General features: G+C 39.5%; 1 protein-coding gene across 1 annotated transcript in view; it reads left to right on the forward strand.

Moving 5' to 3' along the window:
* LOC149153420 (xanthine dehydrogenase 1-like) overlaps positions 1 to 17,445 on the forward strand; it is a 362,995-nt gene that overhangs the window by 264,321 nt on the left and 81,229 nt on the right. Inside the window, exon 12 of the mRNA XM_089437948.1 lies at positions 3,714 to 3,950. Within this exon, the coding sequence (XP_089294074.1) occupies positions 3,714 to 3,950 (237 nt within the window). The remainder of the gene's footprint in view (positions 1 to 3,713; positions 3,951 to 17,445) is intronic.

Below are 17,445 nucleotides of genomic sequence, written 5' to 3' on the forward strand. Positions count from 1 at the left end.
GCACAAGTTCAGGGGGAGAATATTCCTCGTCCCAAGTAGCTTCGTCCTCTGGCGGGTCCTTCCAACGAACCAAAAACTCCTTAATGACCCTGCTCCAGAGTCTCCTCTCCCATCTCTAGAATGGCCTCGGGAACTAAAATTAAATGTCTGTCATCATCAATGGGTGGCAACTCTATAGCTATTGTACCCTGCTGTCCCAAATCCCTTTTCAGGCAAGAGACGTGAAATATATTGTGTATCTTGCTCTCTTGTGGGCGCTCTAGCTCATGCGCTACCTCCCCAACTCGCTTGGCCAACCTATAAGGCCCATAAAACTGTGGCTTGAGTTTCTTTGCGCCCTTTTGCTTAAGTGTGGATTGCTTGTATAGTTGGAGTCTCAAAAAGACCAAGTCACCAACCTCAAAATGCCTCTCAACTCTACCTGTGTTTGCATATAGCTTTTGTTGGTTTTAGGCCATTTGTAGGTTATCTTTGATATCTCTAAGGACGTCTTGGCTCTTCTGTATCCAATCCTTTGCCCTTGGGGCCCTGTTGTCTCCAAAAGCCAGATTAGCAAAGGTTAGTGCATCATAACCATACAAGGCACATAATGGAGACATACCTATAGACATGTGGTAGGTGGTGTTATAACAATAATCTCCAAGATGCAGCCATTTTAGTCACGCACGATGCTTCCCCGTCACATAGCTACACAAGTAGCCCTCCAACCACTTGTTCACTATCTTTGTCTAACCGCCCGTCTGGGGGTGATAGCTAGTGGTAGGAGTGAGCTCAGTCCCCACGAGTCGAAACAACTATTGCTAGAAGCTCCCCATGAATCGACTGTCCCTGTCATTGATAATGGTCTTAGTGAGACTATGTAGCCTGAACACCTACGAAGCTGAATACCGGGTTGGAATGGCAAAGAAATGGGAGAATTTAGTCAGCCTGTTAACTACCACAAAAATGCAATCCTGTCCTTGTACTGTTGGTGGTTTTGTGATGAAGTCCATCGAGATGCTCTCCCATTTCCTCTCAGCAATAGGAAGAGGCTGTAATAGGCCAACGGGGTGTTTGCTCACCCTTGTTCCTTTGACAAGTGTCACACTCCTGAACATGCCTCAAAACTGTAAAAATTCCTTGAAATGCAACAACTGGAAATTATTCTTCTAATTGCTTAATTATTATGCAGTTTATTTGCTACGACAAACAATGAATAATTCACACTATAACTTCTTCACAATAAAAAATATTGTGGAAGCAAAAAATAGGAACTGAGAAATGCTAGCGCACATAAAATGACAAAGTTATTTTTAGACAATTGTCCCCGAAAAAACCCAATGTCGGAGAATCAGTGCAACAATTGAGAGTTTTTATTATTAAGCAGCAACAAAAATTCTGAGTACAATAAAATAGATGCTAAACTGGCGTTTCTATCTAAGAAAAAATACTGGAAAAATCTACAGAGGGAAATTATTTTCCTCTCCAAGCAATCCCGGCTATTGGCTCCCTTTGAAAGGCTAGCTGTCCAACCTCTGCGCAGACCCTTCTGCACTACTCCTACGTAGGCCTCCACACGTGTGGCTGACAAACTCTTTCACAACAAGCTGTCCTTCCTGTCTCTACTGCTAGAAGTGACTCTTCGACACTCTGGATGTTGAATCGAACTTCCCCATAGCTAAATCAAATTAGGATGAGTGGCTCATCCTCTACTATCAAGTAGTAGAGGTTGGGATCTGCATCACTCTTGACGAATCCCATCTGCTGCAAGTAGCTATCAATCCGACCATACCATGCCCTAAGAGCCTGCTTGAGCCCATATAGAGCTTTCTTCAGCCTGCACACATGTGTGCGCCTCTCATGCATCTCGAAACCCTCTGGTTGTTCTATATATACCTCTTCCTCAAAAGCTCCATTCAAGAAAGTTGTCTTGACGTCCATTTGGTGAATCTGCCATCCCATCTACGCTGCTAGAGATATAACTGACCGAATAGAAGTATATCTGGCAACTAGGGTGAAAGTCTCCTTATAGTCTATGCCTTCCTTTTGTGCATACCCCTTTGCCATGAACCTAGCCTTATACTTCTCCACGCTACCCTCTGCAGCGTGCTTGATCTTATAGATCCATCGCGAACCCACAACTGACCATTACCAAATCTCGATGTCTTTATTCTTCTTTCGGTTAAGGTCTCTACTTCAGACTTAAATTCTTCGAACTTTACAAATACTTCGTCCTTTGATTTGAGTAGATAGAGCCATGTCTTTCTAGAGTGATCATTAACGAAGGTTACAAAATAAAGATGATCTCCAAGTGATTTGTCAAACATAGGCCCACACACATCTGAATGAATGAGGCCCAATATTTCTTTAGACCTTGTTTCATTGCTTGTAAATGGCTTCCTTGTATTCTTTCCTAAGGCACATCCCTTGCATATTCCTTCACGATCTTCTTTGATATTGGGAATGCCATTTACCAATTGATTGAGAGAGGGAATAACCTTATAATGTAAATGTCCATATCTTCTATGTCCATAGTTCAATGATATTGATTTCCATGTAAACTAGGGCTTGAGGAGATAGTGTTATGACTCTATATAGACTTCCTTCACGTATTTCAATAACCCTAGCTTTATCGATGCTTGAATCTTTTCCCCAAGCCAAAACGTTTCCATCTAGAAAAGCAATTCTATCACCTTTATCTTCTAAGAAAGAAATTGAAAGCAAATTCTTTTTCAAACCCGGAACATAGAGTATATTGTTGAGGTGTAGCTTTGCTCCATTGTCCAGCTTGAAAGAAGTTGATCCCAGGGCTTTAACAACATAGCTTTTGTTTTGTCCCAATTCCACTGTATGAGAAGATTGTTCCTTTGATAGAGTGTGAAGTTGTTTGCTATCTCTTGTCATGTGTCTTAATGCTCCACTATCAATAATCCATGCATTGTCATCATTGAGTGAACCTGTGAGTGCAGCCAAAATCCCTTTGCTTTTGACCTTATTGAATAAGTTGTAGATGATTCTTTTGATCCAACTTCCTGCAATATTGAATCCCATTTTCAAGTATCTTATCATAGAGGGAGTAGCCCTTTCTTTCAAGCCAACAAAGTGATCTCCAATCTTCTTTGACCTTAGCTCTGATACCATGTTGAGAAATCAATGCTAGTAGAATTAGGGTTTGATTTATCTTTCTTGATAATTACTTGTGAATTATGTTGGCTTCTTTTACTTCTTTATTACATTATCTTTCATCAAGCAATTACCAAATTTTGTGTGTATAAAGTTATAAACTTGGCAATCCTGGAAACTGACATTGAACGTTGTGCTTAGGCGAGTTTGCAGGTCCTGCAAACTTAAGTGTTAGCAAGTCTCATCTATAGTAGCCCAAGCAATCAGATTTCCTTTTTTCAACCATTTAGATTTCCTCGTAAAACAGTGCTCCAGGAAATTGTTGTTCTTTGCTTCATTGAGCATTCTTGCTTAATTCTGTCAAGCATGTTTATTTCTTTTCTTTCAGCTCTTGAAATACCTTATGGTGAGGCTTTATGATTTATCATCCATTTATAATGTACATGCTGAGTTACATGATTTTTTTTTTCTTGTTTTTCATTTTAAGCTTGGTATCATTAATTGAATCTATAGTTATCCTAGAGCACTTATTATTTTTCTCATTAACTTGGCCACTATTCTGTAATTACTAATAACGAGGCTGACTTGTTTCTTTTCTTGTTCATCATCAGCTTGCACAAGCATGTCACATGGAGCGGATAGATCTATCAGCTCATGGCTTTCATGCAACTCCTGACATTGGCTTTGACTGGCGCAGTGGGAAAGGAAAACCATTCAACTACTTCACCTTTGGTGCCGCATTTGCTGAGGTGGAAGTTGACACATTAACTGGGGATTTTCATTTGAGGGAAGTGGACATAGTGATGGATTTGGGGAATTCACTTAATCCTGCAATTGATATTGGCCAGGTTTGCTTCGTGCCTTCTCCTTCCCTCATTTTAACTTAATACCCTTGTTTTCTGTCGACTGAAGGTATAGATTACAGCAGTACTGTAAATAGCTGCAACAATCATGAATTCACTCAAAACCAGTTCCGTTTGACAGTAAGATAGGGAGATCGAAAATTGAGCTTAGGAAAATCCAATTTTATATTTGCAAGAAATTTGAAATTGCATAAGTATATTGTCTTGATGGAACTGTTCGCTTATAAACATTGAAGGTCTATGCAATAAACCAAACATTGATCTACCTGACATGATTCTATATAGACAGGAGAGTTGACTTGAATGAGAGGCAAGTTGTATGAGATATGTTGACAGGGAAGAGGGAGAGGGAACTGGCGCATGCCAATATTTGATGCATGAGCTGGTTCAGAAGTAGCTAAAACATGATTCCTGCCTTGCTTTCTGGTCTTTCATTGTGTCACTTGCATGTTACTTGGATTGCATTAGCCTTAGTTTTACTTGTTTAAAAATTTTAAGGTGTCTTTTGCCCCTAATCTTTAATTCCTATCACAGAAATACTTTGGTCATCAATGGTCATTTCTTTAAATTTATTCAAGTACTGCTCAACTCATTAAAATAGTTTCTCTCAATCTTCTGAGTTTGCTTCTTGTCTGAGAGGTTGCTTTGTATTTACTTCCACTGTCTTATCTTGTTTCAGCTGAGCCTGTCATCACCTTCTTGACACCTTATGATGTACATTGTAAATAATCTGAAACAACTAGAGCAAGAAATGTTTTCTTAGAGCTATGAAAAATAATCTCAGAATTGAATCTATTCAATTCGTAAACATATGTTCAATGCCCATTTGCAAAGACTAGAGAAGGAACTGCAATAAAATTCTTTAGCTGTGATGCAAGGAAACATTTTGAAAAAATTAGGCCTTTGCTTGGCATCACTGCTAGAATTAGTAAAATCTGGAGAATGTATGACACTGAAAGATAGATCGATGTTGAGATCAACAAGAAAGAGAGAGAATTGAGTGGAACAACCAGCAACACCTTAAATATGCAGAAATGGCAGATGAACCAGCACTAGTGCACAAGATAAAAGAGCTGAAGTGTGCTATAGAGAGAATGATGTTGGAAACACTGAGAGGGGGGTGAATCAGTATTCTTAGCAAATAGCATTTTATTGATCTTTTCAGAGCATTAGTTAATCTTCAGTTATTATTATTATTGTTCAGTAAGAGCAGTAAACAACAATGCAAAAATAGAGACAGTAGGCACAAGATTTTTAGGTGGAAAACTCCCTCCGGGTCAAAAACCATCGAACGTTTTTCTAATAAGTTCTTTAATCTTCAGCCCCAACTGAAAAGAAAGCTACGGCCTCCTAGAACTCTTGAAAAGCATTCTTCACCAGCTCTCATTGGAAGGACGCCCCAACGCCGTGGTTTTATCAATAGTCAGCTGAATGGATGTCCCAACACCCTAGCGAGCCACAACTCGCCCTAGCACGACCCTACCACCCTGAAGTGTTTACATACCCCAACCTGTAGGTAACTTCATTGACCTGCCTAACATCACCCTACCACCTTAAAAAGAATGGATAAAAAATGTGGATTCCCGTACCAGGGACAATGATTCACATTACAATGATTTTCAATAAATGATAGACAATACTAGGACCTACCCTTATCCCGACAAACTTGACAATAGAATAGACTCTCCCCAGTAATTCCTTTACAACTCTATGCAATTTGACTCATTTTACAAAATGGGCTTTCGTACCAGAGATAATGCCCCTCGTTACAATGATTTGACTTTTGACTTTGACAATACTTCACAATATATAGACAGCATTTGATGATGGCTGTTATGTCTTCAAAGAATGTCTCGTTGCAATGCTTCCTTTAAAAGATATTGATTTGATACTTGAGACTCTTGAATGCTTGCTTGGTGTTGTCCTTGAATCTTCTTCTACCTACATGCAAATTGCCCAAACGAAACCCAATCCCAAAGCAAAAAAAAAAAGTGCCCTTCACTTACCTTGGCCTGCAAAACAAGTGTGAGTATAAAATAATGAATGTACAAAATTGAATGATTCAAAACTTACCTGAATTCTGCTTGTGACTTCCTTATTGTCGATTTGTTCTTGGCTTGTTCAATTACTATCAACAATCTAATATTGGACAAAACTGTTGGCTAGGGCAGACCTAATGAATGCTTTCAATTCTAACTAGACCTTACCAAAAACCAGGAAAACGGTACAAGAGTTCTAATAACCTTTAATTGCACATTTTATGCAGACCCTAATCAATGTGACAGACCTTGAGATAATTACACTACTAAGTGCAGCCCTTACTTAAACTGATAGTCCAAACACAGTCCTAACTAATATGCAGACCCTAACATAAAGGAACAAACAGTAATTTCAAATGAAGCTTGAAACCCTTAACAATATACAGTTCTGAAGCAACGAAGCTCAATTCTACCTTTTGAACGAAGTCTTTGACAATAGTTAAAATGATATAGCCTGGTTGAAGAATTAAAACAGACCTTGAATTATTTGCTCAGTCCAATCCGCATGGCACCGTGACCCTTTCTATCATCATACCTTGACGTATATTTAATTAATATGTTTACAAAAGAATTGAATATGTTAGGAAATGTTCATTGGTCTGAAATGCCAAATGCACTAACTTGACACGGGGATTCGGGATTCGTAGGATATGGGGATTCAAGTGTCGCATTTGGCCATGTTGACCCCCTGGAACAGGACATGTAGGATTCATTATATATATATATATATATTAAAAATTAGATATTTCTTACACAAATTCTCATTAATGATACAAATTCATTGATTTCAAAAATAGATCTTCATCTAGATGTTAGTTTTACTGTTTACAAAGTAAGTTAGTAACATTATAGCATGCATGGTACATACAAAATGCAAATACATGTCACATAAATCATAAATGATAAATCAATGAATCATAAATTTTAAATTCATAAATGATAAATCATAATACATATTCAATTCATCAATGATCGAATAGGAGAAAGACAAGATAGTAAGATAAAGACACTTACAGCTGTAGTTTTCTCATTAAGTCATCAAATCAAAATGTGTTACATAGGTAGTGCAATGCCAATGGCAAATAGAAATAGAAAACATAAAACAACTATAGGTATACAAGCCTCAAGGCAGTAGGTAACCCATGACTCATGAGTCATCAATCCTCATAGTCATCATCAGAATCAGCATCAATGTCTTCATCATCATGGTCACCACTGCTCTCCTCTACATCCTCCTCCTCCCCTGTATCCAAAGTCGCCTCTGCATCTGCTTGTGTGGAGGATGACCCCTCTACAATATCACTGTCATCAAATCTAACAGGCTCTAGCACTGGACCATTGAGATCCATGTTGGCCAATGCCAACTCAACACTACTGTCCAGACCCATATCATCAGGAAAGACATCCCACATCTTTGTCTTTCCCTTCAACCACTCTTCCCTGTGCCTGTAAATAAGATGAAGGTTGGTGTGCACATACACCATTGTCTGCCCTGGACTGCTCAAGCCCGCTCTTCTTCACACTATACAAATTCCCATATGTGCTCCAATTCCTCTCGCAACAAGAGAATGAAGTCACCTGAGAGAGGAGCCTCATGGCTAATTGCTAAAGAGGAGGGCTTGTTGCCCCATGATTTGCCCACCAAGAATAGGGCTTCTTAGCCCCCTGTCTCTAATCACATCATATCTTGCAAATCGACCAGTGCCAATGAAAAACTCTACAAAGGCATCCTCCACCTCATCAAGCAATGCTCTATCCTGAAAAACCTGCCTAAATGCATCTTTCCTCCCTTGTGAGATTTCACCATCCATGTGAGGAGGAAATTTGCGAGAAGGTCCACCTTTCAGCCACTCATGGCTGTAGTATTTTGAGTTCAATGAGTGAGCCAAACAATGTAAAGGTGTGCAATTCTTGTCCCATATGCTGACAAGAATATCCTGTATAGTACCACAGAAGGCCTCTGGTGATGTCTCATACTCGGGGCACTCACTCTGCAGAATAATGCTCCTCACAGACTTAATCATGGAGTCCCAATCCTTATAAACCTCTCCTAGGATGGTTGGTCTGTATCTGCAAATCGAAGCAAAGAAATGATAGGGTCCATGATTTGAATAATTAGATCTACCCTCTCCCACCAAGCATCATCTAGCACTGTGTCCTTCACTCTTTTAGAGGCTACTTGATCTGTCTTTCTCCAAAAAGACCAAAACTCAGAAATAGCCTTGGCCCCAAGAGCAGTCTTGACCTCCCTCAACCTCTTCAACATGGTGAATGAAGACGCAAACCGTGTATCAGCAATCTTCAACAATGATAGATTGTTGTACTCCTTGTAGATAGTGAGGACATTTGTATGATTTTGCACAAAGTTACCGATATGTCGTGCATCCTCAATAATGTTACCAATCCAAAGCATGTCAGAAGCAATGGATTTCAGTCCTAAGTTCAATGAATGGATAATGCAAGGTGTCCAAAACACTTGTAGATATTTACCTTCCATAATCATGCCAGCAACCTTGCAAACAGGTGCATTATCTGTAATGATTTGCACACAAGAATCAACACCTACATCTTCAATAACTTTAATAAACAACTCACCCATAAATTGTGCATCCTTGTATTCTCCACGTGTATCCATTGCTTTCAAGAAAACTGGACCATTCAAGGAAGACACCATGAAGTTGATGAGTGGGTGTTGTGCTGGATCTGTCCATCCATAAGAAACAATGCTAACCCTAGATGTTGCCATGATGCTTTAATAGGCTCAATCATTTTTTGCACCTCTTTTTTTGCCTTCGTCAACAATGTGGTTCTAAGCTTCTTTGAACCAGGAGGCACATACCATGATGGAGACCCGTGAGTTAGAGCTCGACACATCTCAATAAATAGAGGTGAGCGTGCAACATTAAAGGATATGAAGTTTTGATAGAAAAAGAAGGTAATGGTGAGATCAAGCTCTTCCCGTTTCTCTTTTTGAAAAATCTTTTGCATTGGACCAAGTGAAATTGCCTTTCTTTTTGCTGCTTGTCCCCCAATAGAACTCTCAAATGGAAATTGGTGGTGCCTTTCCTCGAAAATGGAAGGGGGTCATCATTCTTGGTTTTCTTGATTTTGTAGCCACATTTGCCATACCAACACTAAACTTTTTTTCCATTTCTTTCCTCTTTTGTAAATGAACAGTTGTACAAGCTCCAACTCCACAACCTGGTAAAGCCAACAAATGGCCTTTCACACGGTAATATGTGCTTGTGAAAATACTGTGGCAAAAGTTGCATCTCCAATGCACATTGCCTCCTCCTTTCCCCTTGCTGCTTGGCCCATCCTCTCGTGACATATTTCCACAAGGGATATTTCTCAATGTTACCTCTAGGAGGAAGTCTTCCCTCAACATTACCTGCAGCAGAATCTGATGATATTGGGGGAGGAGGGGCATCTCCAATGGGGACATTCTTCCCCTTCCTTTGCCCCCTACCTGCTGCCCTTGATTGAGCTATGAATACTGTAAAAAAAATAAACAAAACATGCACTAATTTGTAAAAGAAATGCATCTACAAACTGCTATAATACAAATGCAAAAAAATAGAGATGAAATGCACTTACCTGTTGCTTGAATCTCCTTGTCGAGCGCTCCAAACCCTTGGCTCCTTGCTCCAAACTTCTAACAGCAAACTCACAGCTCACTGTTTGCAAAAGGAATGATAGAAAATGATAAAGAAAAATAGGAATGCGCTGTTTTTAAAGGGCCGCAGGTTCCTTTTCGCCGGATTTGAATCCGGTTTTCGGGACACATTGTGTCCTAACAGGGCATGACCCGGATTCGAGCGTGTCTCGTTAGGACACAATGTGTCCTGAATTTAGGATTCGAATTAGGTCGAATCATGTCCGATTTGTAGGATTCAGACACTTGAGGAAAATCCAACGAATCCAATTTCCCGAAACCTTAGAGTAATCCACCTTCCATAGTTTTGTATCAAAACAAACCCAAATCCTTCGAAGATTTCATCGTTTTTGTTTCTATAGGATGCTTGGAAAATTTTGTATAGCCTCATTCTTGCAATTTAAGTGATATAGAGATCAATCCCTATATCGAAAGACTTTCCGTTGCTTAGCTTCGTAGGGTAATCTCTAAATTTAGAGTTGATTAGATATTTCGTTGAAGCCTACTCTCTTTTCTTGATGAAAGTGTGATACCATATTTATAAACTTAAAAGGGGCTAGTGGAATGTGAACGTTGGAAGAGTTAGGGGTTTCAAGATAGATGTTGGAGGAATTAATTACCTTATGATTGAAGAAAGATCCACATCCCTTGAATTATATTGATGTTCATATATTTTTGACTATATTTTGACCATTTTTTTTTTTTTTTTTCTGCGTAAAGACTATTTCTATTAAAAAAGAGAAAAAATATGTACAAAGAGGTTAAGACCTCAGAGGGGGGCTGAAGCCAGCCCTCAACCAGAGATTCTGATACATACAGATCCTTTTAACCACCCTTCCAGGATTGAGAGACCTTGAAACATGATTTATAAGTCCCTGACAGACAAGAAAGTAAACCAGAGCTGTGTTTAACACTACAGTACTATCGCCGACTATGGCTTTGCTGATAAACATTCTGTCATAACCGCCATATACAAAATTAGAGCAAAAACAAGGCTTGCTGAGCCATGACTTGTTACAGTTCATAAGACTATATTGGCTCGCACCGATACAAAAACAAGAACTGAAGCAAGAACAGAGTTGACAGTATCCAGAGACGCATAACAGAAAAAGAAACAGATCAGAAGCGAGAATGCCATCAATAGGCATTGAACCAAATTCATTAAACATGTTTAGGAGAGTCGAGAGCATCCTTTTCCACCTGGCTAGGAGAGCCAATCCACGTGACGACCGCATTATCTGCATCTCCCGTGACACCACCATCTGGAGGAATCACCAAATTCAAAATGCTGCCTGGAGGATGTTCCGGCTCACCTGCAAGCACATTGCGCTGAGTAGAGTCTGCCGGAGGCTGAGGAGCTTCAGGCACATTGCCTTCTTCCTGCATGTTGTCACCGTTGAACACGACCCCAACCACCTCCCCCTGAAGAACACTATCATCCTGAGACTGAGACGTGGTGGTGTGGGCCGAGCTGTTGGGCTTATCCTCCTCCTCAGCAAGGATTACAATGATACTGGCTGACAGAACGGGCTTATTGAGCCTGCTATGGAATTTGAAGCGGGTTGTTTGAAAGGAATTGTGCGGGAGAGGCCTGGCATGACCAGAAGGCGGAGAGGATGGGGAGGCAGAAGCGAGAGGGACAATGTTCTGGGGAGCAGATTGAGAGGCACGACCTCGATTGCCAGTGGTGCCTCCACGGCGAGAAACTCCACGACGACGAACCATTTCCAAATTAATAGAGAGACCAGGGAAGGGAATTTGGTAGCACTAAATGGGAAAGGGCCGAGCGCAGGCGGACCAGGCCAGACTTAGAAACCAGATGAGCTTCCAAGCAGCCTGAACGAAGCAGGGGTGCGGGAAGAATAGCGGACGGAAGTAGAAAGAGCCGAGGAGGGCAATTGCATGAACCAGAGACCAGGCCATGGATAAATCGCCTCGCACAGTCTCTCGAGCCGAGCGCGCATTCAATACCAAATGCGTGACCATAATTCTGTACCTTGGCGAATTCATATCGAATGCTGTGGGATTGTGGGATCCGCGTCCGCGAGCCAAGTGCAGGGACAACTGCCGGCGAGGAGTAAATCCTCATAAATGTTCTGCAGTGACACCCGCATCCGGGTTTTTGACCATTTGACCATAGAAGAATTTTTAGATTAATTAACGGAGGGAATGTGATTTAATTGCTAGCTTTGTAGCTTAAGAATTATATTTCATGATGTGCAAAAATGCCAAGTGACCTTTAATTTAATTAATTTTTAAGCCTTATTAATATTTGCCTTTTTTTTTTAAACACCACTAAAATTTTGAAATCAATGATTGGCTTAGTGCATATGGTCCTACCTGAGTGTGAAGTCAATCATTGGTTTACTACTTTTGGATCTTGAAGTTATTCAACTTATACGTGGTGAGATTATGGTGAGAATCACTGTCTTATATTGACAATCGTTGGTGAATAAGGTGTCATGTCTCTACCCCCTGGGGTTCTAGCCCACAAAACTGGGCCTTGAACTTCAACCTCAATTTTCTCTCAAACCAGGAGGAACCATGAGGCATACCATATATCAACAGAAACATCTCATTGAGGATAATCTATCTAGAAGTATCTTGACATAAGATTCCTTGAATTGCCATGCCAAATTTGCCATGGAAGATCGGGGTAGCTCTTGGTGCTTCTTGGGTTGAGATTAATGACAACCACTTTTCAATAATCTCCCCTTTTGGCATTGATGGCAACACAAGTACTCCCCCCGCGATCATAACTCTCCTTGACATCATGCTTCTAACCTTGCTAATGCTTTCTCTCCCCCTTTAACATGAATGGCAAAGGGTAACTCCCCCTGACAAGTTGCCTCTGCCGCGGACTTGTAACCTGCCTTAGTTCCCCCTTTCTACTTGATTGGATAAAAGAATAGTCTAATGGGAACGTGGGAGAATCCCAAGCTTTTGGCGAAGATACTCAAATGCCTCACGTGGTAAAGGTTTGGTAAAGATGTCAACGATTTGTTCTTTCGTCCCAATGTATTCAACCTTGATGGTTTTCTCGACAACCTATTCTCTAACAAAACGGTGCTTGACTGGATTCTTGGAGATACTGATGGCGCTAGTGTTATCGCAGAAAATTGGAATGGGCTCATCAAACTTCACTTGAAGATCATGCAAGGTTTGTTTCATCCAGAGGACTTGGGTACAACAAGCTGTTGCTACTATGTATTCTGCTTCCGCTGTGGATAATGAGATTGAAGATTGCTTCTTGCTCAACCACGAAACAAGACAACCACCTAGATAGAAGGTTGCTCCACTAGTGCTCTTACGATCATCAACACTTCCTGCCCAATCTGCATCGGTATAAGCTTCGATGGTTAGCTCATTTCCTTTAGGATACCATAGTCCATATTCTGTTGTCCCCTTAAGATATCGAAAAATCCTTTTTACCACAATGACATGGGATTCCTTTGGTGCTGCTTGGAATCTTGCAACTTGCCCAACTAGATGCATCACATCTAGCCTAGAAGTTATTACATATAGAAGAATACCAATTATAGATCTATACATCCTTTGATCCACATATTTGGATGAGTCATTTGTGCTCAACTTGCAACCTGTCACCATTGGGGTGAGAACTGGCTTGCAATCTTCCATTTGAAATCTCTTCAACATTTCCTTGATATATTTGGTTTGACAGATAAAGATTCCCTTGTCTTGTTGAGATATCTAAAGTCCCAAAAAGTATGTCAACTCAGAAGTAATGACATCTCGAACTCACTCTGCATTTTTGTAGCAAACTTTTTACTTAACCTGTCATCATTACTCCCAAAGATTTTATCATCCACATATGCGTAAGTAATTGTCAGACTATCATGTTCAATCCTTACATAAAGGTTGTTATCCACACTTCCCTTCTTGAATCCTTGTTGTTGCAAATACCTGTCAAGACATGCATACCATGCTCTGGGTGCCTGTTTGAGACCATACAATGCCTTATTTAACCTGCAAACATAATCTTTCTTGTCAGTGAGCAAAAATCCTTCAAGTTGTTGTATATATTCTTCTTCTTCTAATTCTCCATTTAGAAATGTTGATTTCACGTCCATTTGATAAACTTTGATCTTTCTTGAGCATGCATAAGACAAGAACATCCTGATAGCTTCCATTCAGCAATGAGAGCAAATGTTTCTTCAAAATCAATTCCTTCAAATTGTGCATATTCTTTGTAAACCAACCTTAACTTGTTCCTGAAAACCCATTTTGTCCGAATGACATTTTTATCTTTTGGTCGTGACCAATTCCCAAGTGTCATTCTTCTGACTTTGATCCAATTCTTCATTCATAGCAGGTACCCAATGTTCATCTTGATTGGCTTCTTCAAAATTGTTTGGCTCAAATGTAGCTAAGAGAGCAAGATGGGCTTGTTGTGGTACACGAAGTTGGTGATTTCTTCTAGTTCCTATTCCTTCATTGAGATCCCCAATGATTTGATTTGATGGATGATTCTTTTGGTACCATTCTTTGGGGGCCTTTGGGGGTGTTTCTTGTTCAACCTGTTGTTCGCCTCTTATCTCTTCCTGGTTGGTAGTTGTTTCCTTATTCAATTGTGCTTGCTTTGGGACTTCTTCTTTGACCTTTTCTGGTTGTAACTCATGTGTCTTTGGTTTGCTTGAAGAGGAGCTTTCCTCATTAACCTTTGAGCCATAATCTTCATTAAATGTTACATTGATGCTTTCAACTATTCGTTTTAAGTCTTTGATTGTAACATTTATAAGCTTTTCTTTTGCGTGAATAACGAACAAAAATACTTTCATCTACTCGAGAATCAAACTTTCTTGTTTGCTGATCTTCTCTTTTAATGTAGCATTTGCTTCCAAATACCCTAACATATTTGACATTTGTTGGTCTTCCTTTCCAAAGGTCGTATGGATTTATATTGCAATTGTTTTTAAGCAAACTTCTGTTCAAAATAAATACATTTGTATCAACAGCTTGAACCCAAAATTTGTCATCTAATTTTGAATCATTTAGCATTGTTCTGGCCATTTATTGTACAATTCTATTCTTCCTTTCAACATCTCCAATTTGTTGCGGTGTTCTGGCTATTGAGAACTGCCATTTTATTCCATTCTCTTCACAAAAATGTTGAAATTCTTTGGAGGTAAATTCGCCGTCGTTATCAGATCTCAAACATTTAATCTTTAAATCAGTTTCATTTTCAACCATTTCCTTGTAGATCTTGAAACATTCAAATGCCTCAGACTTTTTCTTCAAGAAACTAACAACTGTCATCCTGGTATAATCATCTATCATTAGCATAAAATATAATTCACCATTCAATCCTTTAGTCCTCATTGGTCCACATAGATCGGTATGTATTAATTCCAATGGTTGTGATGTGAAGTGTTCTTTTGTCTTGAATTCGACTTTTGTCTGCTTGCCATGCCGACAATGTTCACATACAACGTTGGTTGGTTTTGAAATCAATGGCATTTCTCTCACAACTTTCTTTTTTCTAATTCTAACAAGGTTGTCAAAGTTTATATGTCCCATTCGTCTATGCCATAGCCAACTCTCATCTTCTTTTGCCAAGAAACATCCTTTAACGACCTCATCCAAGGTGTATATGTCATTTGGAGCTCTACTTGCAGTAGCCACAAGTTGACCGGATTTTTCTTTTCTTATTTCACATTTCTTTGAGTCAAATAACATTGTGTGTCCTTGATCACACATTTGACCTACACTTAGCAAACTGTGATTCATATTTTCAACAAGAAGCACATCTTTTGCTATAGCATCCTTGCTTCCAAGCTTGACAGTACCTGTTCCTATGACATTTGAAGATCCATCATTTCCAAAGGATATTGTTCCATCTTTTCCTTCCTTTAAAGATATAAATTTATTCCTATCTCCAGTCATATGCGTGGAACAACCACTCGACATACCAAACATTCTTTTTACTTTGAGCCTTTAATGCAAGAGCACACCTTTTAGTTTTCTTCTTCCAGACTTGTTCATTCTGATTCTGTTGTGATTCCTTTGAGGGGAGCATAAACCTGCAATCCTTAGCCAAATGTCCAAAGTTTTTGCATTTATAGCATTCTACTTCATTTCTTAACTAGTCAAATCTATTATAATTTTTCCTAAAGTTTGCTTGCGGATTTTTGGAATAGATATTCCTAAAAGATCTTCCAAAGTTGCTTTCATAAGTACGACAATCTATAGCTTTATGCCCAAACTTTCTACATGAATAACAAAAACCATAAAAGGTGGGTTGATACCTGGGAGGAAACCTTCTTCGTGGAATCGTTTTCCAAGAGCCTTCTTGTCTACCTTGAACCTTTGTTTTGGCCAATGTTTTAAAACTCCGACTCCGACTCCGACTTGGCCGAGGGTCAACTCCGACTCCGACTCCGACTCTGTATTGACTTGGTCGGCTCGATTTCAATGACTCGGTCGTTGTAAAAAATACATCAAATATTTGTTTTTTATAAAAACACATAATTTTAAAGATTTTCATTCATGTTTCCAAACACACAGCATTAGAATATAGATAAAAGGCAACATATGATTAAAGTAGGCTCATGAATATATCCATTATATCAAAATGGCACCCAGTGCACTGTCCAATACATACACGATGATGATATAGAGATCAAAACAAAAACACATAACCAAGGAGGCTATAAATGGCCTCTACAACAAAATTCTGTGATCAGTACTACTGGCTATTGCTAGAGTTGCCAACATCATCTGGCTCAATGTTACTTGGGAGTGGGAGCGAAAGTGGGGAGTGAGAGCAAAAACGGGAGCGAGAGCGACATTTTCAGAAGCTCCTGGTTTGGGAGTGAATCCCGGAGGAGTTCGACAACCAATGTCACTAACATCAAGGTACATAGAGGGATTGGTGCTCTTGATTAAATACGAGTTCCATACCCTAATACATGACAAAATTCAATGGAAACATTGCAATCCTCCAATCCTGAAATCCTGAAAAATTGATAAGTCTGCTGAATTTTGAATGAAATCTAAAATTCTACTTTCTCCATATGAAATCCAATGAGGTCGGAACCACTCTCAAACATCTTGAGTCATTTCATGGTAATGTTAAAAATTTAAGTAAAAGGATGAAAATGAAATTTGAATAGCATATCAATACTAGGAGAGGGGAATGGACCCCAAATAGCACTAACCAATTTAGAAAACACCTTGAAGTCCCCAACAATCAGCTAAATGTTAAAAGGTAAAAAAAAAATTAGAAAAATCACTGTTTTTTTGGGTGACTGGCCGGATTTATTGACTCGGCCGAGTAGATGCGGAAATGGCCACGTTGACCAAGTCATGACTGACTCGGCCTCCCGAACTGGTTTTTTTGCTGGGTCATAAAATTCTTCAATGACGCGGATCAACTCGGCCATTTCGGATTCAATTCAGCCGAATTGTAAAACAGTGGTTTTCGCTGGGAAACATCCTTGCTTGGTATATTCTTCAATATAGGTTTTTTGTGCATTTTCCCTTTCGGGGTTTGAACCCTTTTCAAGGATTTCTTTATAGCCTAGACCAGTCTTGTCATTGTATGACCTTTGGTTTTGGATGAGCTCATCCAAAGTTTTAGAACTATTAGCAAAATTTTGCAGAACATTTCCCCTTTTTACTTCCTTTCGAAGAGATACTATTTGGGCTTCTAGTTCTTCCCTTGCCTCGTTGTTTTCTTTTAACTCATCCCTGAGTGATTCTTCAATTCTTTTGGCTTCTTCTAACTTTACTTTGAGGTTGATGATTTCTTCTTCATTCCTTTTGT

This window comes from Pinus tabuliformis, chromosome 9 (assembly GCF_031772625.1).
Source record: "Pinus tabuliformis cultivar Carrire ecotype Pingquan chromosome 9, CPIR1, whole genome shotgun sequence".
Lineage (NCBI taxonomy): Eukaryota > Viridiplantae > Streptophyta > Pinopsida > Pinales > Pinaceae > Pinus > Pinus tabuliformis.